We start from the raw sequence: 27,669 nt of genomic DNA on the forward strand, positions 1-27,669 counted from the left end.
GCCATGCTCTTTGTGCAGTCAGGAAGATCGAAATGTAACATTGGTGGCGCTGCTCTGCTCCTCCCTATCCCACAGACCCACACTGAGTGCGGCTGTGCAGGAAATTACAGCTGACTGATTCAATTGTGTTTATTAACTGTATTTGAAAATATACTTAAAGGACCTCTGTCAGGAAAAATTTTAAAATGTAAAATAGATGTAAACATATACAAATAAGAAGTACGTTTCCCCCAGAGTAAAATGAGCCATAAATTACTTCTCTCCGATTTTGCCGTCACTTACAGTAAGTAGTGGAAATCAAACATTACCGACAGATTTTGGACTAGCCCATCTTCTCATAGGGGGGTTTCTCAGGGTGCTCCTTATTTTTATAAGCACTTAGTGAATGGCAGTTGCTCCGTCCAACTGCCAATGAAGTGTACGGTGAGCAGGGAGGCTGGCCAGCATCGGTGTATAAATCTTTTTCAGGTAATGTCTTTATAAAGGTCATGCTGAGAATCCCCCATGAAGAGATGGACTAACCCAAAACCTGTCGGTAATGTCAGATTTATACTACCTACTGTAAATGACAGCAACACAGGAGAAATGTCATGTATGGCTCATTTTACTCTGGAAGAAATGAACTTCTTATTTGTATGGGTTTTAAATTTTGAGATTTTCGCGACAGTTCCTCTTTAAAGGCATAGTCCAAAAAGATCTTTTGATGTTTGCAGTTGAGGGAAAGTTAAGCCACCTTTAATCTAATGTAACGTGTTCAGTGGATTCTGGCGGTGACATCTTTGGGCTCAACTTCTTAGATCTGCACTTTCCAAGTCTCTTCTTCATCTAATATGGGGGGGTTCCTAACAATCCGTGTGGAGGCAGGGGGTGGGAACACCGAAACCTCCAAAGTGGGTGGGTACAGAACCAGTAACTATGGCAACCAGAGGAAGCCCCAGAAAACATTAAAGTGGACCTGAACTGGAAATGACAGAAGGAAAACAGAGAGAAATGCACCCTGTATATATTTAGAGAGTTTAGCCTGTCTAATTCCCCCTCATCTGCGACTAATCACAACTGTAATTTGATCTCTCAGTTGTGTCAGCTGGTTGCCTCGGCAGAGCAGCTAGTTTGTAAACACAGGATGTTAGCCCTATGTCTGCTTCCATGAAAGCAGGAAGTAGACACACTGCAGATTTATTGCAGGATTTGTATTAGCTGTAACAAACAAATGTTTTTCTTTAACCTTCTGCCGCCCGCGTCACGCCAGTAGGCGTGGCCGCGGCGGCAGCCCCAGGACCGCCTAACGCCAATTGGCGTAAAGTCCTGGGGCTTCTTTTTTGCATGAGATCGCGCGCTATTGCCGCTCGGGAGACTGTTAGACGGCGATCACGCCGTCTATTTACTAGGTGCAGCGCTGCGATGAGCAGCAGCGCTGCACTGGGGACAGCCGTGTGACACGGCTGTCCCCCTGGGGGACAAGAGAGCGATCGGCTCTCATAGGGTGAAGCCTATGAGAGCTGATCGCCATGATTGGCCGGCTGTGGGGAGGGAGGGAGGGAGGGAATAAACTTACAGAAACAGGGTTTTTTTTAAAAAAAACAAAAACAATAATATTTATTTAAAAAAATAAACATGGGGGGAGCGATCAGACCCCACCAACAGAGAGCTCTGTTGGTGGGGAGAAAAGGGGGGGGGGGAATCACTCGTGTGCTGTGTTGTGCGGCCCTGCAGCTTGGCCTTAAAGCTGCAGTGGCCTTTCAAACTAAAAATTGCCTGGTCACTAGGGGGGTTTAGCCCTGCAGTCCTCAAGTGGTTAAAGGTTATTATGGTGTTGGTTATCTATTAGAGCAGAGAGGAAGTTCTGAGTTCAGGTCCGCTTTAAAGAGAAACTCCGACCCAGAATTTGAACTTTATCCCAATCAGTAGCTGATACCCCCTTTTACGTGAGAAATCTATTCCTTTTCACTAACAGACCATCGGGGGGCGCTGTATGGCTGATATTGTGGTGAAACCCCTCCCACAAGAAACTCTGAGGACCGTGGTACTCCTGGCAGTTTCCTGTCTGTGAACCTTGCTGCATTGTGGGAAATAGCTGTTTACAGCTGTTTCCAACTGGCAAAAACCATGCAGCAGCTACATCACCTGCCAGCAGTAAAAATGTCACCATGTAATAAATGTCAGAATGTAAATCAGGGATTTATAAGATTTTACAATGGGCAAACACTGACTAAATCATTTATACATGATTATTGTAAAAATGAAGCACCTTTTTTTTAATTACATTATTTTCACTGGAGTTCCTCTTTAAGAAGCCTCCACAATCTACCTCTAGCTCAGGAATGTCCAACTCCAGTTCTCGGGGGCAATCTCCATGAAACCTCATCTATGGGTGGACTGACCCTTCTTATAGTGCATTGTTTCATTAGAAACACTTTTCTTTTCACACCTTTTCTCTTGTAAACCGTATCGGGTTAAGCAGCACCAGTCTTGCCATGCTTGGTTGTTTAAGAAGACCACAAGAGTCCATTAAATTAGTACGTAAGTGCAAAGCAATGATTAGAAGTTATTAAAAAAACATTTAGCTTGTGCTGCAGGCAGGCATGCACTTCTTTCTTGCCTTCCACGGTGGCCTGATTAAGATTTTGAGATATTTTCCATAAGTTCTTCTACTTTGAAGCTTCGAAAGGAAATCTTTTCATAATAGCAATTATCGCCACACTCGAAAAGGCATCCAAATGTATGCGAGCCCTGGCACACGGCTAAGTCTGAGTACGCGCTGGGTCCTTTGTTGAGGATCCATGGCTGGCCCCAGCCGGTTGATACCAGTGGAGACTTGTTCAGGTAAATTCCGAGGTCAACCCTGGTGTCGTGGCTCGTTGGGTGGGAGTAGAGAAGCCAAGACAAGGCCTGTCTCTCCACGCTGGTGTGCTCTTGGCCATCATTTTCATCTCCTTGCTGGTGGACCTCTAGGGGTTGGTAGCTCACAACACTACCTTGGCACCCATGGGGTGGCTCGATGAGATTTTGACAAAAGTGTGAGTCGTCAAAGTCCTTGGCATGGAGGTCGCTTGTCGCTTCGACCCGGAAGTGCTTGGCTGAGCGGGCGCTACAGTACAAGACTCCAGGACCGTTGGCGCAGGCCACTTCTGCTATCTCACACTCGCCAGTCTGCTGCTTCCATAACGTGCTGCCCCTCTGCCAGGTCTTGCCGTGGTCATCACTGTAGAACACAAAAGAGTGAGGCTTGGTCTTCCATGGTATGGGTAGGCCGCAAAAACGAGAGTGGATATAATAGAGGTACGCTGGCACTATCAGCTGCCCAGATGATGATTGAATGCCGTGGCCTGGTCCCACAGCCAGAGTGGCACAATTTTTGAGGTCTTTACCTAGAATAGATTGTGTCACGTCCACCAAAGAGCTCCAGGATTGGCCGTGGTCACTGCTGGAGACGTAGCAGAGGCGGGCAGCATTTCTGCCTCTGAAGATCTGGGTCCACTCTGAGCAGTCCGTGCGAATGCAGACAAAGAAAAGGAAGACTGTTTTTGTTTTGGTGTCGTACAGTGGGCAGGGGTTCATGGTGCGATGACCGGACAGCTTGGCGTGTCTAACAGCAATCATCTTTTCCCACTGCAAAGAAGAAAGAATATCATACTTGTGTCATACAAGCTGATACTAACGCCCTCATACACAAGATCTGTCTTATCTACAGTCATCTAGCCATCCTGCAACCACGTGTCATACAAGCTGATACTAGCGCCCTGATACACAAGATCTGTCTTATCTACAGTCAACTAGCCATCCTGCAACCACGTGTCATACAAGCTGATACTAGCGCCCTGATACACCAGATCTGTCTTATCTACAGTCATCTAGCCATCCTGCAACCACGTGTCATACAAGCTGATACTAGCGCCCTGATACACCAGATCTGTCTTATCTACAGTCATCTAGCCATCCTGCAACCACGTGTCATACAAGCTGATACTAGCGCCCTGATACACAAGATCTGTCTTATCTACAGTCATCTAGCCATCCTGCAACCACGTGTCATACAAGCTGATACTAGCGCCCTGATACACAAGATCTGTCTTATCTACAGTCAACTAGCCATCCTGCAACCACGTGTCATACAAGCTGATACTAGCGCCCTGATACACCAGATCTGTCTTATCTACAGTCATCTAGCCATCCTGCAACCACGTGTCATACAAGCTGATACTAGCGCCCTGATACACAAGATCTGTCTTATCTACAGTCATCTAGCCATCCTGCAACCACGTGTCATACAAGCTGATACTAACGCCCTCATACACAAGATCTGTCTTATCTACAGTCATCTAGCCATCCTGCAACCACATGTCATACAAGCTGATACTAACGCCCTGATCTATCATACACACCTGTGCTGTCACAACAGCCTCTCTTGATTTAACATTGCTTATATATTTTTTAGTAACAGAATATTCCAGTTCCCCTTAGCTAGTTGGAGTAAGTCCCAACTGTCACTCTCTGCACAACAGCCATTTTGTACCACATTCAGTTATAGATTTGAGTCAGTTGACGAGGTAATCCTAGCAGACACATCATCTTTTTATCTTTGGAAAAGCTCTAAAAACATCCTTGTATGCTTGAGAGATCCAAGGGAAAACAAAAATGTAAATCCACTTACCTGGGGCTTCCTCCAGCCCCTGGCAGCCGTCCTGTGCCCTCGCCGCAGCTCTGCAGTAGTTCTGTGTGACGGCGCAGTACAGACCTGATGATGTCGGCTACACCATGTGACCCGCGCCGTGGCGTGCACATGAAGCCGACTCGGAAGCTGACCTGGTGAGCTTGGCTTCTGCAGCAGAGGACACCGGCAGTGAGAGGAGCTGCGGCGAGGGCACAGGACGGCTGCCAGGGGCTGGAGGAAGCCCCAGGTAAGTGGATTTACATTTTAAAGTGAACCTCCAGACTAAAAATTGACTCAGCAGCACTGGAAAGGCCTGGTGTTTCTTTAACTGTTTCACAGCATCAGAACTTTTTTTCTCTTATACAAGCCTCATTTTTAGCTGCACAGAAAAAAACTGCCCGGGCATTTTTCCCCTAATGCTGTGCAAAGCATGATGGGATTTCTGATGTTGTTGTTCTCGTTCTGCTGTTTTGGTGCAATTTTTTTTTTTTTTTTACCATTTTGAATTTGACATTTGAAGCCTAACGTGTGCAGCTGGGAGGGGTAATCAGGACACAGGACAGTTGGAACTGTGTCTCCTGCTCCCTGTCACCTCCTTTCAACCAAAAAGATGTCTGCCCCCATGACAAAGGATGGCAGCCCCCATGCATCACAAACATTTGCCTGTTCTTTTAAAACGGGGTGGGTAAGAGATTATATTACCTATCTATTCTAATTAACATAACTAATGTAACTTAATGACAGTATGTTTGTTTAGGCTGAAGTTCCCCTTTAACCTTGGATGTTTCCTTTAATGCAAGTAAAGATATTTTGGATTCAGCTTAGAGTCTTTTTTTCATCGAGTAAAACTGCCTGTGGAGGTTTCTGAGTCAGTGTGGAGACATATTGCTACAGGCTGGGTATTCTGGAGTGTGCCTCACACATAAAGCGGGAATCGAGACAGAACAGTTAAAAGGAACCTGAAGCGAGGAAAATTATTTAAAATAAACACATGACACAGCTGCAAATGTATATTACATACTAACCTCACCGCCAGTTCCTCTCAGAAGCTCACCATTTTCTTCTTACAGTGATCCCTTCCAGTTCTGACAATATTGTGTCAGAAATGATATATACCAGTTGCTGTCAGTTATATATCAGCCGCTGTCAGTTACAACTGAATATGCAAGGTAACGTCCATGTTTCCCTATGGCTCAAGTGGGCGATATTACAGTTTAACAGTGTGCTGACCAGGAAGCTGTTAGGGGGTAATGACCATTTTTAAAATGGAGGACGGAGAATTCCATTGATGACAGTGGACAAATGGGACGCAGGAGAGGAGAAAGAGATTGAGGAGTAGACTACACAGGAGGTAAGTATGACCTGTGTCTGGTTATTTTGACTTTTTATTTTCAGTTCAGGTTCTTTTTAAAAGGTGATGTGACAGCAAGGTACAACAGGATTACCACCTTACCAACTGACTCAAACCCTTAACCAAATCATTCTGTGCATTCATTAGACGTAGGCTCACAGAATATAGATTAACTCATTCCTAGCCAAGATGATCCAGATAAACTAGTTGAACCACCTGTGAGGCCAAGAAGGTCACTTCATCTTTCTCTAAAGGCAAGAGACAGGTACCCGATCCCTCTAGCGACACCGCTGGGCCGTACAGACGCGAAGTAGCTGACGACGTGCTCTGTTACTATGAAGGATGGGGCGGAGGGATGGTGGAAGGGGCGGAGGGACGGTGGAAGGGGCGGAGGGACGGTGGAACAGCACATGCGCGTCATCGTATGGTGGGTGGGGGAGGGTCCTGAACAAAAGCATCAGCCGTCGCTTGGGCGAGTTATTCTGCCGGGCAGATCACTTGTGGGGGCTACTGTACACATGCCTGATCATTGGCTGAGGTGGCCGTTATCTGCTGCCTCAGCCGACTTTCATCAAGCGTGTGTACGTAGCTTCATCTAAAGTCAACTAGGCAGTTCTGCAGCTGGCACTAGATCTCGCTCAGGAGTCACATGACCAGAAATCTCTCCCAGCGGTCATATATGACCCCTCAACCCAATCTTTTCTAGCAGGTATTCCACCCACCAGTCATGAGTGTCCCTCAAACTCTCCCCAGAGGCACCAGATCTCACCCAGCAATCACACATCTGCCTGGATCTAGTAGTTCCAGGTGTCCCCTAATCTCTCCCAGCAGTGACAGGTGGTCCCCAGTCATTTCCAAGCAGCCACATGCAGCCCTCAATATCTACTAATAGTCACAAATGTCCACTGATCTCTCCCAGCAGTCGCAGGTCTCGCCCAATCTTCTCCAGTAGTGGCTGGCAGCCCCCGATCTCTCTCAGTAGTCACAGATGGCTGCAGTTTCTCCCAGCAGAGGAGTCATACCCACTCACAGCCTCATTCAGGACAGTTTTACACTTACTTTTTGCGCTGCTATGCAGTGTGATGCTCCTGCCGCACCGTAACGCAAAATATGTCAATCATATGACCCTGCCGCAGAGTGCGCCGACGGGGTCATATGCCCCCGATCAGTGATGTACTCCCTCCTGGGCAGGGTCATATGCATAGCGCCACCCCCGCTCAGTGATGTACTCCCTCCTGGGCAGGGTCATATGCATAGCGCCACCCGCGCTCAGTGATGTACTCCCTCCTGGGTAGGATCATATGCATAACGCCACCCCCGCTCAGTGATGTACTCCCTCCTGGGCAGGGTCATATGCATAGCGCCACCCCCGCTCAGTGATGTACTCCCTCCCCGGTAGGGTCATATGCATAGCGCCGCCCCCGCTCAGTGATGTACTCCCTCCTGGGCAGGGTCATATGCATAGCGCCACCCCCGCTCAGTGATGTACTCCCTCCTGGGCAGGGTCATATGCATAGCGCCACCCGCGCTCAGTGATGTACTCCCTCCTGGGCAGGGTCATATGCATAGCGCCGCCCCTGCTCAGTGATGTACTCCCTCCTGGGCAGGGTCATATGCATAGCGCCGCCCCCGCTCAGTGATGTACTCCCTCCTGGGCAGGGTCATATGCATAGCGCCACCCGCACTCAGTGATGTACTCCCTCCTGGGTAGGATCATATGCATAGCGCCGCCCCCGCTCAGTGATGTACTCCCTCCTGGGCAGGGTCATATGCATAGCGCCACCCCCGCTCAGTGATGTACTCCCTCCTGGGCAGGGTCATATGCATAGCGCCACCCGCGCTCAGTGATGTACTCCCTCCTGGGTAGGATCATATGCATAACGCCACCCCCGCTCAGTGATGTACTCCCTCCTGGGCAGGGTCATATGCATAGCGCCACCCCCGCTCAGTGATGTACTCCCTCCCCGGTAGGGTCATATGCATAGCGCCGCCCCCGCTCAGTGATGTACTCCCTCCTGGGCAGGGTCATATGCATAGCGCCACCCCCGCTCAGTGATGTACTCCCTCCTGGGCAGGGTCATATGCATAGCGCCACCCGCGCTCAGTGATGTACTCCCTCCTGGGCAGGGTCATATGCATAGCGCCGCCCCTGCTCAGTGATGTACTCCCTCCTGGGCAGGGTCATATGCATAGCGCCGCCCCCGCTCAGTGATGTACTCCCTCCTGGGCAGGGTCATATGCATAGCGCCACCCGCACTCAGTGATGTACTCCCTCCTGGGTAGGATCATATGCATAGCGCCGCCCCCGCTCAGTGATGTACTCCCTCCTGGGCAGGGTCATATGCATAGCGCCACCCCCGCTCAGTGATGTACTCCCTCCTGGGCAGGGTCATATGCATAGCGCCACCCGCGCTCAGTGATGTACTCCCTCCTGGGCAGGGTCATATGCATAGCGCCGCCCCTGCTCAGTGATGTACTCCCTCCTGGGCAGGGTCATATGCATAGCGCCGCCCCCGCTCAGTGATGTACTCCCTCCTGGGCAGGGTCATATGCATAGCGCCACCCGCACTCAGTGATGTACTCCCTCCTGGGTAGGATCATATGCATAGCGCCACCCGCGCTCAGTGATGTACTCCCTCCTGGGCAGGGTCATATGCATAGCGCCACCCGCGCTCAGTGATGTACTCCCTCCTGGGCAGGGTCATATGCATATCGCCACCCCCGCTCAGTGATGTACTCCCTCCTGGGTAGGATCATATGCATAGCGCCACCCGCGCTCAGTGATGTGCTCCCTCCTGGGCAGGGTCATATGCATAGCGCCACCCGCTCAGTGATGTAGTCCCTCCTGGGTAGGATCATATGCATATCGCCACCCCCGCTCAGTGATGTACTTCCTCCTGAGTAGGATCATATGCATTGCGCCGCCCCCGCTCAGTGATGTACTCCCTCCTGGGCAGGGTCATATGCATAGCGCCGCCCCCGCTCAGTGATGTACTCCCTCCTGGGCAGGGTCATATGCATTGCGCCGCCCCCGCTCAGTGATGTACTCCCTCCTGGGCAGGGTCATATGCATAGCGCCACCCGCGCTCAGTGATGTACTCCCTCCTGGGCAGGGTCATATGCATATCGCCACCCCCGCTCAGTGATGTACTCCCTCCTGGGTAGGGTCATATGCATAGCGCCACCCGCGCTTAGTGATGTACTCCCTCCTGGGTAGGATCATATGCATAGTGCCACCCCGGCTCAGTGATGTACTCCCTCCTGGGCAGGGTCATATGCATATCGCCACCCCCGCTCAGTGATGTACTCCCTCCCGGGTAGGGTCATATGCATAGCGCCGCCCCCGCTCAGTGATGTACTCCCTCCCGGGTAGGGTCATATGCATAGCGCCACCCGCGCTCAGTGATGTACTCCCTCCCGGGTAGGGTCATATGCATAGCGCCACCCGCGCTCAGTGATGTACTCCCTCCTGGGCAGGGTCATATGCATAGCGCCGCTCCTGCTCAGTGATGTACTCCCTCCTGGGTAGGGTCATATGCATTAGCGCCGCCCCTGCTCAGTGATGTACTCCCTCCTGGGTAGGGTCATATGCATAGCGCCACCCGCGCTCAGTCATGTACTCCCTCCTGGGTAGGGTCATATGCATAGCACCGCCCCTGCTCAGTGATGTACTTCCTCCTGGGCAAGGTCATATGCACAGCGCCGCCCCCGCTCAGTGATGTACTTCCTCCTGGGCAGGGTCATATGCATAGCGCCGCCCCCGCTCAGTGATGTACTCCCTCCTGGGTAGGGTCATATGCATAGCACCACCCGCGCTCAGTGATGTACTCCCTCCTGGGTAGGGTCATATGTCATGTACTCGCTCAGTCATGTACTCCCTCCTGGGCAGGGTCATATGCTTAGAGCTGCCCCTGCACAGTTATGTACTTCCTCCTGGGCAGGGTCATATGCATAGCGCCACCCGCGCTCAGTGATGTACTCCCTCCTGGGTAGGATCATATGCATAACGCCACCCCCGCTCAGTGATGTACTCCCTCCTGGGCAGGGTCATATGCATAGCGCCGCCCAGGCTCAGTGACGTACTCCCTCCTGGGTAGGGTCATATGCATAGAGCCACCCCCGCTCAGTGACGTACTCCCTCCTGGGCAGAGTCATATGCATAGCGCCACCCCCGCTCAGTGACGTACTCCCTCCTGGGCAGGGTCATATGCATAGCACCACCCCTGCTCAGTGATGTACTTCCTCCTGGGCAGGGTCATATGCATAGCGCCACCCCCGCTCAGTGATGTACTCCCTCCTGGGCAGGGTATTATGCATAGCTCCGCCCCCGCTCAGTGATGTACTCCCTCCTGGGCAGGGTCATATGCACAGCGCCACCCCCGCTCAGTGATGTATTTCCTCCTGGGCAGAGTCATATGCATAGCGCCGCCCTCGCTCAGTGACATACTCACTCCTGGGCAGGGGCATATGCATAGCGCCGCCCTCGCTCAGTGACATACTCCCTCCTGGGCAGGGTCATATGCATAGCGCCACCCCCGCTCAGTGATGTACTCCCTACTGGGCAGGGTCATATGCATAGCGCCGCCCTCGCTCAGTGACATACTCCCTCCTGGGCAGGGTCATATGCATAGTGCTGCCCCCCCACTCAGTGACGTACTCCGGGCTGGGCAGGGTCATATGCATAGCGCCACCCCCACTCAGTGATGTACTCCCTCCTGGGAAGGGTCATATGCATAGCGCCGCCCCCGCTTAGTGATGTACTCCCTCCTGGGCAGGGTCATATGCATAGCGCCGCCCACGCTCAGTGACATACTCCCTCCTGGGCAGGGTCATATGCATAGCGCGGCCCCGCTCAGTGACGTACTCCCTCCTGGGTAGGGTCATATGCATAGCGCCACCCGCGCTCAGTGACGTACTCCCTCCTAGGCAGGGTCATATGCATAGCGCCACCCCCGCTCAGTGACGTACTCCCTCCGGGGCAGGTCATATGCATAGCGCCACCCCTGCTCAGTGATGTACTTCCTCCTGGGCAGGGTCATATGCATAGCGCCACCCCCGCTCAGTGATGTACTCCCTCCTGGGCAGGGTATTATGCATAGCTCTGCCCCCGCTCAGTGATGTACTACCTCCTGGGCAGGGTCATATGCATAGCGCCACCCCCGCTCAGTGATGTACTCCCTCCTGGGCAGGGTCATATGCATAGCGCCGCCCTCGCTCAGTGACATACTCCCTCCTGGGCAGGGTCATATGCATAGCGCCGCCTTCGCTCAGTGACATACTCCCTCCTGGGCAGGATCATATGCATAGCGCCACCCCCGCTCAGTGATGTACTCCCTCCTGGGCAGGGTCATATGCATAGCGCCGCCCTAACTCAGTGACATACTCCCTCCTGGGCAGGGTCATATGCCTAGCACCGTCCCCGCTCAGTGATGTATTCCCTGCTGGGCAGAGTGCACCGACAGGGTCATATACATAGCACCGCCCCCGCTTAGTGACGTACTCCCTGCTGGGCAGAGTGCGCAGATAGGGTCATATGCATAGTGCCGCCCCCACTCAGTGCGTACTCCCTCCTGGGCAGGGTCATATGCATAGTGCTGCTCCCCCACTCAGTGACGTACTCCGTGCTGGGCAGGGTCATATGCATAGCGCCACCCCCACTCAGTGATATACTCCCTCCTGGGCAGGGTCATATGCATAGCGCCACCCCCGCTCAGTGATGTACTCCCTCCTGGGCAGGGTCATATGCATAGTGCTGCCCCCGCTCAGTGATGTACTCCCTCCTGGGCAGGGTCATATGCATAGCGCCGCTCCCGCTCAGTGATGTACTCCCTTCTGGGCAGGGTTATATGCATAGCACCGCCCGCGCTCAGTGATGTACTCCCTCCTGGGCAGGAAGTACATTACCTTCCCATCGGTCCACGCATGCATGTCGTAACGCACTGCATTTCTTTGTGGACACTATGTGCATCGACCATAGACTTTCATTACCCCAAGCATCATGTGTTAAGCGCAGTGTTTGCTGTAACGCGCTGCAGCTCTTGCGTCAGATCGGATACTTCCTGCGCACCGCAACGGAACGCAATAAGTTTGAAAATATTCATAGATTTGCATTGCTTTTGAGGCCCCTTGCGGTGAAATAAAGTAACGCAACACAGGTTTCGCCTGCATGTATAAAAGGGGCCTCAAAGGTTAAAGTGGACCTGAACTCTTGCACAGGACAGAAGGAAAACAGAGAAATGCACCCTGTATGTATGAAGAGAGTTTAGCCTGTCTAATTTCCGCTCATCTGTGACTAATCACCACTGTAATTTAGTCTCTCAGCTGTGTCAGCTCAGGATTCTCATCTTTCGAAGTCTCTTCTTCATCTAATGTGGAGGGGGGGTTCCTAACAATCCGTGTAGAGGCAGTGGGTGGGAACACCCAAAACTCCGAAATGGGTGGGTACAGAACCAGTAACTATGGCAACCATAGGAAGCCCCAGAAAACATTAAAGTGGACCGGAACTTTTGCAAATGACAGAAGGAAAGCAAAGAGAAATGCACCCTGTATATATTTAGAGAGTTTAGCCTGTCTAATCCCCCCCTCATCTTTGACTAATCACAACTATAATTTGATCTCTCATCTGTGTCAGCTGGCTGCCTCGGCAGAGCTGCTAGTTTGTAAACTTACCAAACACACAATTGGAGAAACCAAACTGTGTTTGGTAAGTTTTAGAGCAGTAGGAGACAGGCCTTGGAGGTGGCAGCTCCAAGGTTTTGGCTGCGCTCACATATGGTGTTAGATGCTGGTTCTGGGGCCCCGGGCAGTGAGAGTTCCCGGGGCCCCAGGCTGGCTCATGCACCATTGTTTTTAATTTTTGCTAGTTTGTAAACACAGGATGTCAACCCTATGTCTGCTTCCATGAAAGCAGGAAGTAGGCACACTGCAGATTTATTGCAGGATTTGTATCAGCTGTAGCAAAGAAATGTTTATTATGCTGTTGCTTATGTTTAAGAGCAGAGAGGAGTTCAGTTCCGCTTTAACCAATACAACAAAGCTAGGCATGCACTACATGGGACCCTCCATAGCTCTGGATATGCTGTAGAGTGAACTGAAATGATCAGAACATTTTGGTAGCCCGGAGGGGAGGGGGGGGGGGGTGCAGTGGAATGGAGGGAAACACTATGGGTGAGCATTGGAAAGCTGTAGCTCAGTACACGCAGAAGCAGAAAATTGCATGCATAGGTCATGCAAACTGTAAACAGCTTGGAATCTGGCCAATCAAATGCACTTCCTGGCAATTTTCATTGGACCAGTTCCAAGCTACGGTTTGCAATAAATGTGAGTGCAAGCCAGAATGATAGACATCTCACTGACCTTCTCTACCCCTCATATATTCCTGCAAAGCACCAAGACCAGGCGGCACTCAAACTCCTCAACTGTGATGTATGGCGGTGATACAAGAACGCCAATGACATGCTGGATGTATACAACAGCATTAGACCGGGTTCACACTGGATGGATGAAAAACTGATCTATTTCCAAATCAAATGGATGCATTTGTTACATTGGGCATCAGGTTTTCATGCGGCGTTCCCGGTTTGCGTCTGCGCCTATATCTGTCACCATCACATTCGTGTTCCACCGCCGCTCGGATCCACTGCACAGCAGCAGACCCCCGATATACACTTTGGGGTCTCAGCAGAAGCATTCAGGCTCCACCCCCATTGGATTTCAATAGACCAATGGGAATCCTCCCTCAAACCAGGAAGAATTCTCATTGGTCTGTTGCAAACCAATGGGAGCCTGATGCCTCTGATGAGGCTTTGATCTTTATACCGGCGCAGTGGACCAAGTGGTGGTGGCAGCAACATTGGAAGACCAAAATGGCGGCAGAAGAGTTAAAGTGTACCAGAGACAAAGTATAATAAAAGTTTTATACATACCCGGTGCTTCCTCCATCCACCTCCACACTGACAACTCCCACGCCGTCTTCCTCCACCTCTTTGCTTGCTCGGTGGAAATCCCGTTAGCTTGGCAAGTCGGCGCATGCATAGTTCGTCCGCGCATTCACCCCCATTTTGCTCCTGTGGCTGGGAGTGTTCTGGCGGGGCGCATGTACACCCCAACCCTGCCAAGCTAACAGGACTTCTATGGAGCAAGTGAGGAGGCGGGAGAAGACGGCAGGAGAGCGATTGGTGCGGAGGGGGCTGGAGGAAGCCCCAGGTATATATAAAACTTTTGTTATACTTTTTCTCTGGTTTCCTTTAAAAAATGGCAAAACATACATGACGACCAGCCTACTGAGAACAGACAATGGGAGACATTTATCAAGCGTATCTGAGACAAAATATTGATAGGTTTTTAGAAATCCGTGCAGAACTGTCTCAGACATCTTAAGAAATCACTAGATAGTGCAGTTTCCTTCTAAAACTGTTCTATAATAGGAGGAGCTAGGAAGGTTTATCAGACAGTGCAGTGTGTGAGGGGAATTGCTGTTGCTGAGGTAACCAATACATCTACTGTATTGATAGCAGCAGGCTCTGAGAGGAATTCAGCAGGGGGAGGAGCGCTTCACAAATCATGTCTAGCCTGCACTGCTGCACTATCTGGAGAAATGCTATGAAACACTCCTTAATCTGCAACAGTTTAAGAATGGATTTGCACTTTTCTTAACTGTAGTGCAGCTCTAGCAATTTACGCTAAATTGCCGCTATTACCTAGGAATTAAAGTGGAACTTAAGTAAGAGGTATACGGAGGCTGCCATATTTATTTCTTTTTAATCAATACCAGTTGCCTGGCAGCCCTGCTGGTCTATTTCTCTGCAGTAGTATCTGAATAACACCAGAAACAAGCATGCAGCTAGCCTTGTCAGATCTGACTTTAAAGTCTGAAACACCTGATCGACTGCATGCTTGTTCAGGGGCTATGGCTAATAGTATTAGAGGCAGAGGATCAGCAGGGCTGCCAGGCAACTGGTATTACTTAAAAGGAAATAAATAACGCAGCCTCCATATTCCTCTCTCTTCAGTTCCCCTTTAAGAAGTTTCTTATTATCATGCAGAACAGTCCCCCTGCTGGTTAGAACTGAAAAAACTGTCGGTAATGCTTTGATAAATCTGGCCCAGTATCCGTTCTCATAGGCTATCATTGATTCCATTGTCCACCATTTCGTCCGGCCGATCCAGAAAAGTTGTGCAAGATGATCCATTCGTATCCATGCCAATCCGTTCCGTTTAGTTCCACGGAACAGAAAAGTTTTATGTGCAGTGTGAACCAGGCCTGAAAGGAACACATCAGAACTTACATGTATAGTCCCGTGCTTCTCCACGCCTCTCCGCATCACCAGGTAGAGCGCATCCTGATCTCTGGGAGACGAGCGCTTCTCCGCAAACGCCAAGAACACGGGGGGATCTTCTATGCGGAGCAGTGCCGGGATCCGATACGTCACCCCATTGGGCTCTTGCTGGAATATCGTCACCGCGTCAGATCTCGCCGGCTCCACCATGACCGCGGCTGGAAGGTAAAGCAGAAATCCTGACGCAGGTACACAGTCACCACTGATGTCCCCCCTTTCCCACTGACTGCATTTCAATACGAAAATCAGATTGTGCACAATGTGACTGTACACTGATGAGATAAACTATTGTATCTATCCTCCTACTACTAAAAATGACTTTTAGAATCTCTGTTTTCTTTTTTGTGCAGCAGCAAAAAAAAAAAAAAAAAAGTATTCTTAATGTTGTATTATCTCATATGTCTGATACAGTCTTTCAGGGCCCATTCACACTAGAAGTGCTTTTCTGAGCGTTTGGCGATTAGCGGTTTTTAAATCGCTCCCAATCACTTTCATTAAAATCGCTGTAAAAATCGCCAAGATTTTGCAATCACGTACGTGAAAATTGCCACGATTTTTATGAAAGTGAATGGGAGCGATTTTAAAAAGCACTAACCAATCGCAAAACGCTCACAAAAGCGCTTATAGTGTGAATAGGACCTCAGTATCCCAGAAGCTAAAACATAATAAGTATTGACAGCTTCGATTTTTTCTCTTTTTTTGGGGGGGGGGGGGGGGAGGGGGGGGGAGGCACGATGGCTGGCTACTGGGGCCCATTTGGCTGATCATAATTGACGTTTGTATAGTGAGCATTAGATATTTTTGCCTATCATAGGTGATAAAATGAAGGCTAACTAGTTCCGCAATGATAGGAACCAAATGTAAACATTACAAACAGAAAACAAAAATGTATCCCTCCCTTCCCCCGCCAGCCAATCAGCGCGATCGGCTGTCATAGGCATCAGCCAGAAGGGGGCAGGCTTGGGCTTGAAAAGACATCAGAGAAGACAGACTCAGCTATAATGATTCCTGAGCAAAGCCAGACTGAATGCCCAGTCGGGGATTTTATCAGGGCTGATAACAAGCAGGCTGAGCAGTGCAGAATGGAACAGAGAGCAGGGTAGGTGTTTTCTCTAATGTTCCCACTGATATATATGGTACAATACATGAGGGTGCTTTGTCTCTGGTTCACTTTAAGCATGAAATCAATCGGAAATCAGCCTGCAGTGTACGGGCAGGCAACAAATCTCTCTCCTATCAGATTCGATGAGAGAGAGATCTGTCTCTTGGTCGATCTGCCCACACATCGCCTCAGGCTGGATCCACACTCGTCTATCAGTTTTCTACGTCAGTTTTTCTGCACGAGTTGTCTGACAGTTTTGCATTGCTGTCAATTGTTTTCCTGCATGTGAAAAACGCATTCAGTCATGAACTAGCCCATTGATTATCGTTAGTTCTCAGTTTCCCTTTGCAGAAAATGCACAGAAATACTGAGGAGTGGAGACAGGCCCTAAGCGTCACTATAAACTCCCTGGGTCCTAGAGACAGCATTGCCTGTGATCACCACATGATGAATGTGACATAATGTGACATAAGCCTGGGAATCCCCTTGTAAACACAGGAAAAGATAAACACACATACCTCTCTGCTTTGTGTCCAGGCTTTGTGCCAGGGGTGACAAACTGCCCTGACTGGTCCCCGCTACAGGAGCACAGAGTGACTGGTGGCGGCCATTTCCCCGGAGACCATCCTTCACTGGAAGAGAAAGGAAGACCGCAGAAAAATGGCTGCCATCTGCGGTCCCAGGAAAGCCAGAGCAGATGGGCCTCTAGTGACCGCAGCTGACAGGCAGCTCTTCCGTGTGGAACGCCCTGCAATCAGCTGGGAGCTCACTGACACCCTATAACTGCATTATACTGATCAGTGTGATATGACATGTCACTCCTGGACATGTTATGTCACTAGCAATACACAGAAATCACATTGATGTGCCTAAACAGGGCAAATACCTACACAGGCTCTGCTTACTGCACTTTCAGCTTATTAAAGGGAACCTAAACTGAGAAGGATGTGGATTTTTCCTTTTAAAATAATACCAGTTGTCCGACTCTCCTGCTGATCCTGTGTCTCTAATACTTTTAGCCACAGCCCCTGAACAGGCATGCAGATCAGGTGCTCTGACTGAAGTCACACTGGATTAGCTGCATGCTTGTTTCAGGTGTGCGATTCAGCCACTACTGCAGCCAAAGAGATCAGCAGCACTGCCAGGCAACTGGTATTGCTTAAAAGGAAACATCCATATCCCTCTCAGTTTAGGTTCCCTAAGGCCTGGTTTCCACTTTGCATTTTGTGTGAGATTTTTCTCCCAGAAAATTTGCATTGATTTGGCAACTAATGTTAGTGAATAGGGCTGTTTCCATTCAATGTGAATTTTCGTATATGCGTTAGTACGCGTGAAAAAATCTGAGGTCCTGCATAGCTCCCAACTTTGGGAGCCCTGTACCTCTTTCCTCCTCATTTGTCCCTCTTTCAGGACTTTGTCCCTCTTTCTATGTAAATATATATATTTCTCTACTAAAAAATGTGTTTGGTTGACTCTAAACTTTATTCCGATCCTTTAAATTTATATTTTTCTTATGAAATCTTTATGGTAAGTGTGACTAGGGGTGTAAAAGGGCCGTGATCAGGGGTGTGGCAGGGGCGTGGCTCAAGTGTCCCACTTTCTCATCTCAAAAACTTGGGATGTATGCTCCTGCATCATTTTTTCGGACATCGCGTACGAAGGCAGGTAGGCAATGCATAGCAACGCAAATTTTCGCATTAGATTCATGGTTACAGGAAGTTGTTAGCAGTCATGACTAAGCTGTTACTAGGCAGATTGTGTTTATTTAACCACTTCAGCCTAACTGGACGAAAATTTTCGTCCAGTTAGGCTGCGCGCGCTCCCGCTGGCCCCCCGTGCGCGCTCCCGCTGGGGGCCGTTAGCCCAGCGATCAATGAAAGGGATTATAAATCCCTTTCACTGATCGGGCCCCCCCGGAGAAAAGCCGACAGCGTCTCGTCAGACGCTGCGGCTTTTCTGAGATCAAAAAGTTCCCCGTCTTCTTTCTTCTTCCTGGGAGCGAGATCGATCGCTCCCAGGACTTTTTGACTGTGGCCATCTTGTGGCCAAATAGCAAACTACACCAAAAAACACTTAACACTCAATAAATACATTTTAAAACATTTACAATCCCCTGTTTACCTCCCACACCAAAAAATACCCACATACAAGTTTTAATAAAAAAAATTAAACAAAAATTACAATAATAAAAAAACCAACATAAATAGTTACCTAAGGGTCTAAACTTTTTAAATATTCATGTCAAAGGAGTATATCAATATGATTTATTAAATTATGGGCTTCTAAATAGTGATGGACGCAAATTGAAAACATGCACCTTTATTTCCAAATAAAATATTGTCGCCATACATTGTGATAGGGACATAATTTTAACGGTGTAATACCCGGGACATATGGGCAAATACAATACGTGAGTTTTAATTATGGAGGCATGTATTATTTTAAAACTAGAATGGCTGAAAACTGAGAAATAATTATTTTTTTCCGTTTTTTTCTTATTCTTCCTGTTAAAATGCATTTACAGTAAAGTGGCTCTTAGCAAAATGTACCACCCACAGAAAGCCTAATTGGTGGCGGAAAAAACAAGATATAGATCAATTCATTGTGATGAGTAGTGATAAAGTTATTGGCAAATGAATGGGAGGTGAAAGTTGCTCAGATGTAAAAAAAAAATCTCAACCCTGTAGACTGAAGTGGTTAACTAATGCAAATTTTCTCGTACAAAAATTCACATAAAAATTAGTAAAGATTTACATGCGAAATTTCACCAAGCAGAAAAATCTTACACGATTCTTTGCAGGCGAAAATGTCACGCTACAGTGGAAACGTAGCCTTAAAGGGAACCTGAAATGAGAGGAACATGAAGGCTGACAGAATTATTTTCGGTACTTTTCCGTTAGCCGGGCGCATTCGCTAGGTGCCAGCAGAGTTACATCTTTCCCTACTATCCATGGCGGCCTGGAGGGGGAATAGTAATTAACGCCATGGATAGCATGGACCTAGCGGATGCGCCCGGCTAACAGAAAAGTACCTTATTTCCTATTAAACAAACCAAATTGCCTGGCTGTCCTCCTGATCATCTGCTTATAAGGCTCACCACACACCATACAATCTTAGTTGTTCAGTCTTACCAATTTCATATAGTATATAAAGGTGTCCTTTAACGGTACAATTTTTCATCAGATCTTTTGACGCGGTTTTAATGATCGTAACTAATCGGAAGGCAATTAACGATTGTTTACATTTACTGAACGATTCTTTCTGCAAATTTGATCATAAAATCCAACTTTTGGATTGATTTTATCCAGGGTCGTAACTAAAAATCACTGGGCCCCCCTGCAAAACTTTGGTTGCCCTCCCCCCTCGCTTTCTTCACAGGTAAACTGAGAACCAATGTTATTCAATTGGCTAGTCCACACCTGAATGTGTTTTCCCCATGCAGATAAAAACAGACAGCAGTGAAGCACTGCACACATTTCCTCTATCAATTACATTATCGTCTGTGATAAAATGTGCATGCTTTCATACCTACAGACACACGTGGTGTGCAGAAAACGCATACAGAAAACTGACAGACGAGGGTGCTCCCAGCCTCAGCTTATTACACTCACACTGTCCTCCTCTGATTGAGCAGAACTGGCTCTGCAGACTCCTCCAGCACCACTACAGTGCACAGCACTTGGCGAGGGGTAGAGAGGCTGGGGGCGGGGCTCTGCAGACTCCTCCAGCATCACTACAGTACACAGCACTTGGGGAGGGGTAGAGAGGTTGGGGGCGAGGCAATGTACAGAACAGCCAGCTGCACACTGAATGTGGACTGTCAACAAATCTCTGTCTGCAAAACTTTGTATGATTCCTCATCAGTGGCTGAGCAGATTCAGTCACTGTGTAGGAAGCACTCCTTATGCCCACTCCTCCCCACATCCTCCTCTGTCCGCCTTCGTTATCTTCTAAACCCCCCCAAAGCCACTTCCGGGGGCGGCCATGTTAGTGAGCAGTGCGCAGGCTCTGCCCGGCAATTGGTCCACTCTCCTGGTTTATTTTCCTTTATATTATCCTTATAAAAATAAGAAATTTTGCAAAAAAAAGAATAAAGTAATGAAACCGGCACTCAATAGACTAGATACAGCCGCTGGACCTTGGTTGCAATCCACTGTGCTCTAGGTTAGGTACACTTCAGTATTTCCCAGTAGAAAAGAACAGCGAACCTGGCACCAGTATGCAATAATCCAATATTCCTTTAATCCAGCAAGTACATGCAAAACATTAGGAGCACAAAGAGGTCGGCCTAACAGCCGTTTCGCAGGTTCCCCTGCTTCTTCAGAGCCTCTGAAGAAGCAGGGGAACCTGCGAAACGGCTGTTAGGCCGACCTCTTTGTGCTCCTAATGTTTTGCATGTACTTGCTGGATTAAAGGAATATTGGATTATTGCATACTGGTGCCAGGTTCGCTGTTCTTTTCTACTGAAAATAAGAAATGTATCGATTTAAAGAGAGACTGAAGCGAGTATAAATTCTAATTTTTAACTTGTATTCCTGTCAAGGTCCATAACCCCTGCTAAACCGCCACTATCCCACGGCAAAATGAGGGGTTTATACTCCCCGAATCCCCTCTCCTTTGTCCGGGGAGTGCTTCCTGAATGAGGCAGAGCTAATGGCTGTAGCTCTGCCTCTCAGCGCGTCTAGCCCCGCCTCTCCCTCGCCCCTCTCAATCTGCCTTCACAGAGAGGGGCGGAAATCCGCCGGCAGATTGATGCGCATGGAAGCAGCGCTGCGGCTCATAGCTCTGCCTCCAACAGCAGCAAAATCCACCACCAAGTAAGTCGTAGATTTTGCAGAGGGGATTTGGGGGGTATAAACCCCTCGTTTTGCTGCGGGATAGCGGCGGTTTAGCAGGGGTTATGCTCCTTGACAGAAATACAAGTTAAAAAAGAGAATTTAGACTCGCTTCAGAGTCCCTTTAAAGGCAGGTAATAAAGTTAGTAAGAGTTAATTAAACACATTTTTCAAGAGAAAATATATATATTTACACAGATATGTACATCAGTCCTGAAAGAGGGACAAATGAGGAGGAAAGAGGGACAGAGAGAGAAGGTTCCCAAAGAGGGACTGTCCCTCCAAAAGAGGGACAGTTGGGAGCTATGCTAACCTTCCCCTCTCAGAAACCTAATGCTAACCACTACCTTCCTTGGATTCCTAATACTAACCACCACCCCTACCTGATGCGTAAATCTACCTTTCTGGTTCACCAACGCCTAATGCAACACAGGCCTGGACCATCCCAAATCGCAGTATGTGCAGTAGCACATGTTGATGGGCAGCACTAATTGTCATTGTACTGGCAAGAGAGCGGAGTGTCCCAGAGTCATTCGCACTGTCTCCACCAGGTGTCAGCAGAGTGTAGAGCAATGGAGCTTCTCACAGGTGGCAGCAGTAATGATGGCTGCACATGACTCCCTAGATTTCAACAGTTGATTGGGGGCACCGGTTATAGGCCCACTTGGAAACCCCTGGGATTATCAAAATCCTTACAATTACTGAAATGACTGAAGTTGCCGCAAAAAAGTAAAAAAAAAATGAATAATATAGATGCACCGTAGCAATCATTCTATATGTCCGATTAAGTGACAACAGGCCTTGGTGGCGGCATAAAAAAAATAAAAAATTAGATACCTAAGAAGAGGCTCCTCCAGACCACCACTGCTTTCCCGGGTACCTCTTAAAGTTTGCGGCTGCGCTCCTTCTTATGCACGAGCACGGCAGTACTGCGCCTGCGCAGGGGCACACTCCCCACTGTACAAGTGTGCCCACCCAAACATTTCTGACAAGCTCTAGTCAGATATGTTCTGGGGGTCCGTGCGTGGCAAGGGTGGGGGGGCCAGGAGAGCGTGGGAAGTCTGTGCAGGATCCAGAGGCTTTCCTTTTCTTAGGTAAGTATCTCATTTTTTTATATCACCTTAGGTACACTTTAAAGGACTTTCGAGGCGAGATATTAAATCTATCTTTACATACCTGGGGCTTCTTTCAGCCCCTAGAAGTCATTTGTGGTGTCCCTCACCGCAGCTCTCCGGGATCTCACTGGCCTATGGACCGCCGACTTCTGCGCATGCACGTGCAGGCGCCCGTGTCATCAGGAGCCTACTTCATCTGCGCAGAATTAATGCGCAGGTGGGGTACGCTCTGGGTAAGGTGGGCACATTCTCACACGGGGTGGATGCATGCATGCCCACGCATGCGCAAAAGACTCCAAACCGGTGAGGATCACAAATGACTTCTATGAGCTGAAAGAAGCCCCAAGTACGTAAAACTAGAAGTAATCTCTCACCTTGTAAGTCCTTTAAGGTGCGCAAACACTTTGGGTATCATTCATAAAGCATTTCCGAATGCGGAAATGCTTAACACCGGTGACTTTCCCGACCACTCAGCATAAGCCCCATTCATAAAGGCTCTTTCCGCATGAAAAGGTGACAGAGCGATACATTTCCGCCTTGTGCGGAGTTTTTCTAGATTAATCTAGAAAAAGTAACAAACACATCCATTCATAAAGATTAGAGCAAGCGGTATCCGGAAGGAAAATACCGCTTGCTCGACAGTAGCGATAGGCGGGCGGAATACATATAAATGAATGGGAGGGACCTCCCAAGCAGCATCAGACAGAGCAGCGCAGGGAGGGAATCGGGCAGCTTTTAAGTTTCCGCATGTCTTCCGCCACGCTGCCGCCAGCTTCCTCCAGAAACCTCCGCACTTCTTCCGCAACAGGCAGACTTCTTTATGAATGGCCACCCAGAAGTCTTAATTACCGGTTGCGGAGAAGAACGGTGTTTTCCCGCACTACCGACAGCCTGTTTATGAATGATACCCTATGTGACATTCCTCGGTAGATTTGATCACTGTGATTGAATCTGCCAAAGATTGTTGACCCAACAACAGGAGGAAGGTGCGCGGCAGCTTTAGACGAGGTGAGTGTAAGAGAACTTCCTTGCACAGCACTCTGCATAGGGACCATAAGGCGAACCAGCTCATTTCAGCAAGATTGTTTAGGTGCCGCTATTGCCATCGGCGCTCAGTGACTATTTTGGGTGCCAGCGCTTGCCAGAGCTCAAATTAGAAACAGGTAATTTGGGCGTCGGCACGCAAATTACATGTCCCTCCTCCCTAAGTTAGTATTTAATAGTTAGTATAGTATTTAATACTAGTTGACCTAAGCCGGTATAAAAATGGGCTCTAGGTCTGTCACCTGCCCGCCGCGCACACACGCCCGCCCGGCCCCCTGGCCCATCCTGCTTATGTCCCAACGTCTGTCCGTGCAGCACATGCGCAGTAGCACAAACGCAGGACACAGGGACAGGAGTGTACGCAGGGACACAGGGGGATTATAATATAGGATGGCCCAAAATTTCAGCGGGAGTAGGGTGAGCTGTCTTTTGCCTTCACTCTCCGCCCAAATTTGCTTGCAACCTTTTTAAATGTAATGGCATTAGCAGGGGATGCCTGGTGGAGCAGGGGGACGAACCCGAAGAAGACATCAGACGTGTAAGATTGACCCCCCCTTTCCCAGCCCGCACAGCTGATTCTAATTAGCAGGGTGAAATCCGGAGAGCTACTATCCGGGTTTCGCCCGAATTCGGTTTTGAGCATCCCTTTTTGAAACCCACTAGGCCCCAGGCACCTGCCTCGGTTGTCCGCTGGATGATCCTGCTCTGAGCGACGGTAATTGACATTTAGGCCTCTTTCAGACTATACGCGCTTCTGTGCGCATTTCGGCAGTGCGTATAGTGTGCGACATGCAAGAACGGTAGAAGGGCATAGACAGCCCTTCTGCCGTTCCCATCATAGGTGCTGCTGATTAGCATATTGCGCTATCGCACTGTTGCGTGCATTTTTCAAGAATCGTAGTGCTGACGCATTCACTGTAGTGCATGGGATCAGCAGCGCAAATGGCGTGCGATCGTATGGGTTGCATTCCGATTGCACATTCATCTCCGCTAAACGATGTGAACTAAGCTTTAAAGTGAACCCGATGTGAGAGCATACCTCCTAACTTTTTGAGATCAGAAAGAGGGACATTTAAGCCACACCCCTGCCACACCTCAAACCACGCCTCCGACACACCCCTAGTCACGCATACTATGAACATTTCATTAGAAAAAAAAAATGTTTTATAATTGAAAGCACACTGGTCCTTTCTATCCTGGTTCATTTACCTTCATATTAACATTTGTAAATAACCGGTTCAGCGCCGCAGTGCCGAAAATCTCATGCATCCGAGCAACGTTCACCTCCCATTCATTCGCCTATAACTTTATTGCTACTTATCACAATGAATTGATCTATATCTTGTTTTTTCCGCCACTAATTAGGCTTTCTTTGGGTAGTACATTTTGCTAAGATTTATTTTTTTCTAAATCCATTTTAACAGGAAGATTAAGAAAGAAATGAAAAAAAAACATTATTTCTCAGTTTTTGGCCATTATAGTTTGAAATTAATATACGCTACCGTAATTAAAACTCATTTATTTTGTTTGCCTATCTGTCGCGGTTATTTCACCGTTTAAACGATGTCCCTATCACAATTTATGGTGCCGATATTTCATTTAGAAATAAAGGTGCATTTTTTCAATTTGCGTCCATCGCTATTTATAGGCTTATAATTTTAAATAATATAATAACATACTCTCTTGACATGCATATTTAAAAAGTTCAGACCCTTGGGTAACTATTTATGTTGTTTTTGTTTTTTTTTATTGTATTTTTTTTTGTTTTTTTTAAATAAAAAAATGTATGTGGGTAATTTTTGGGGTGGGAGGGAAACTGCTATTTTCTAATGTAAAATAATGTAATTGTTTTATTAAAAATGTATGTGGGTGCAGTTTACTATTTGGCCACAAGATGGCCACAGTGAGCAAAGTCCTGGATGCGAACTATGTCGCATCCAGGAACTAAAATTCAGAGGAGTTGTTTCCTGGGGGGCAGAAATACCACGCTCTCTGGAGAGAAAGCGTCGGTATTTCTGCGGGGAAGTCAGATCGGTGAATGGGAATTATATTCCCATTCACTGATCGGGGGGCTAGCGGCGGGCGGCGGGTGCGCGCGCGGGCGCGCGCCCGATCGCGCGCACCACGCAGGGAACACAGCAGTGCCTTTCTGGACGAGAAAGCTCGTCCAGAAAGGCCGAACTGGTTAATAAATATGTCAATTTAAAGGATGGGAATAAAGTTTAGAATCAATTAAACACATTTTTCAGTAGAAAATTGCATATATTTACATAGATCTATGCATCAGTCCTGAAAGAGGGACAAATGAGGAAGAAAGAGGGACAGTTGCAAGCTATGTGGGAGTGATATGGAGGCTGCCATATTTATTTCCCGTTAAACAATACTAGTTGCCTGCCAGCCCTGCTGATGTATTTGGCTGCAGTAATGTCTGAATCACACCAGAAACAAGCATGCAGCTAGTCTTGTCAGATCTGACAATAATGTCAGAAACACCTGATTTGCTGCATGCTTGTTCAGGGTCTATGGCTAAAAGTATTAGAGGCAGAGGATCAGCAGGACAGCCGGGCAACTGGTATTGGTTAAAAGGAAATAAATATGGCAGCCTCCATTCTCACTTCGGGATCCCTTTAATAGATTTCATGATCAGCACGGTGGCGTAGTGGTTAGCGCTTTCGCCTTGCAGCGCCGGGTCCCCAATTTGATTCCCAGCCAGATCAACATCTGCAAGGAGTTTGTATGTTCTCCCCGTGTCTGTGTGGGTTTCCTCTGGGTACTCCGGTTTCCTCCCACATCCCAAAAACATACAGATAAGTTAATTGGCTTTCCCCTATATTGTCCCTAAACTACGATACATAATATAGACATTGGGCAGCACGGTGGCATAGTGGTCAGCGCTCTTGCCTTGCATCACTGGGTCCCCGGTTCGAATCCCAGGCAGGTCAACATCTGCAAGGAGTTTTATGTTCTCCCTGTGTCTGTGTGGGATTCCTCCGGGCACTCCTGTTTCCTCCCAGATCCCAAAAACATACAGAAAAGTTAATTGGCTTTCCCACTGAAATTGGCCCTAGACCACGATACATACACTACACAATATAGACATATGACTATGGTAGGGACTAGATTGTGAGCTCCTTCGAGGGACAGTTAGTGACAAAGACAATATACTCTGTACAGCGCTGCGGAAGATGTCGGCGCTATATAAATACTAAATAATAATAATAAAATGATCAGATCTATTCAGACTTGATGAATCAATACAGTGTGTGGCAGTGATGGTTCCTCTGATCACTTGTCCATCACACAGGGTATGTCCAGGTTTGGGAATATCAGTAGATTACCCATCAATATAATGCATGGTTTATAGTGACAGCCCACAGACCCCAAGTAACCAGCTGTTCCCAGTATACCGACATTCCAATGCCATACCCCAAATATCACGTGACTGGCCCTTCCCTCAGTCACCGCCCACTGCTGATGAAGGCACTTCCCAGAGCAGAGCTCCTCGGTGACGTCACCCGGAAGTTCCAGCAAGTAACGTGGCGTCCGCGCTCGCTCACTGCAACCAAGCTTGCCTCCTGAGACACCGCCCTCAAGGAAAACCGGGCCACGCCCAAGCCCGAGTCTGCTGCCGAGAGGGAGGGGCCGTGCGGCCGAGGCTATTGGCCGCCAGTGGGGCTGCCTGTCCACCAATCGCTGCGGCCGCTGCTTGTGACGTCACGCCCTCCTGGCAGACGCCTCTGGCGGCCATGCTGCTTGTGGCAGCGTCTTGTAACGATGTGATGATAAATTAGTGATAAATTATTTATTATTATATGATGATGTCCATGCCACATATCCAGTCAGACTCATCATTCCCTGCTACAGACAGGCTGCTCTTTCTGATTAGGTTTAGTTTTTAAGTCATTTCTTTGTTTTTATTTGGAAATACATTAACAATCACATACCTCCCAACTTTCTGAGATGAGAAAGAGGGACACTTAGGCCACACCCCTGATCATGCTCCTGCCACACCCCTGTCACACCCCTAGTCACGCATACCATAAAGAGGTCATAGGAAAAATATGTTGTTTTATAATTCAAACCACACTGGTCCTTTCTTTCCTGGTTCATTTTCCTTCATATTAAGATTTTAAAATGAGTAATATGTCAATTCAAAGGATGGGAATAAAATTTAGAGTCAAACACATTTTTTACTAGAGAAATATATATATTTAAATAGAAAGAGGGACAAAG

At 48.3% G+C, this 27,669-nt stretch overlaps 1 protein-coding gene across 2 annotated transcripts; it reads right to left on the reverse strand.

Annotated features, from left to right (window-relative positions):
- Window positions 1–575: 575 nt before the first annotated feature.
- Window positions 576–27,008, reverse strand: NEU3 (neuraminidase 3). 2 transcript variants are annotated; one of them, XM_068264646.1, is made up of 4 exons: window positions 26,863–27,008; window positions 16,961–17,074; window positions 15,290–15,498; window positions 576–3,609 (listed from the first exon to the last, which is right to left on the reverse strand). In XM_068264646.1, the coding sequence occupies exons 3-4, from the start codon at window positions 15,488–15,490 to the stop codon at window positions 2,617–2,619; spliced, it is 1,194 nt and encodes a 397-aa protein (XP_068120747.1). In that variant the 5' UTR covers window positions 15,491–15,498; window positions 16,961–17,074; window positions 26,863–27,008; the 3' UTR covers window positions 576–2,616. The 2 variants fall into 2 exon arrangements, with proteins under 2 accessions (XP_068120747.1, XP_068120748.1); XM_068264647.1 differs by lacking the exon at window positions 16,961–17,074.
- Window positions 27,009–27,669: the final 661 nt, after the last annotated feature.

This window comes from Hyperolius riggenbachi, chromosome 2, assembly GCF_040937935.1.
Source record: "Hyperolius riggenbachi isolate aHypRig1 chromosome 2, aHypRig1.pri, whole genome shotgun sequence".
In the NCBI taxonomy this organism is placed as follows: Eukaryota; Metazoa; Chordata; class Amphibia; order Anura; family Hyperoliidae; genus Hyperolius; species Hyperolius riggenbachi.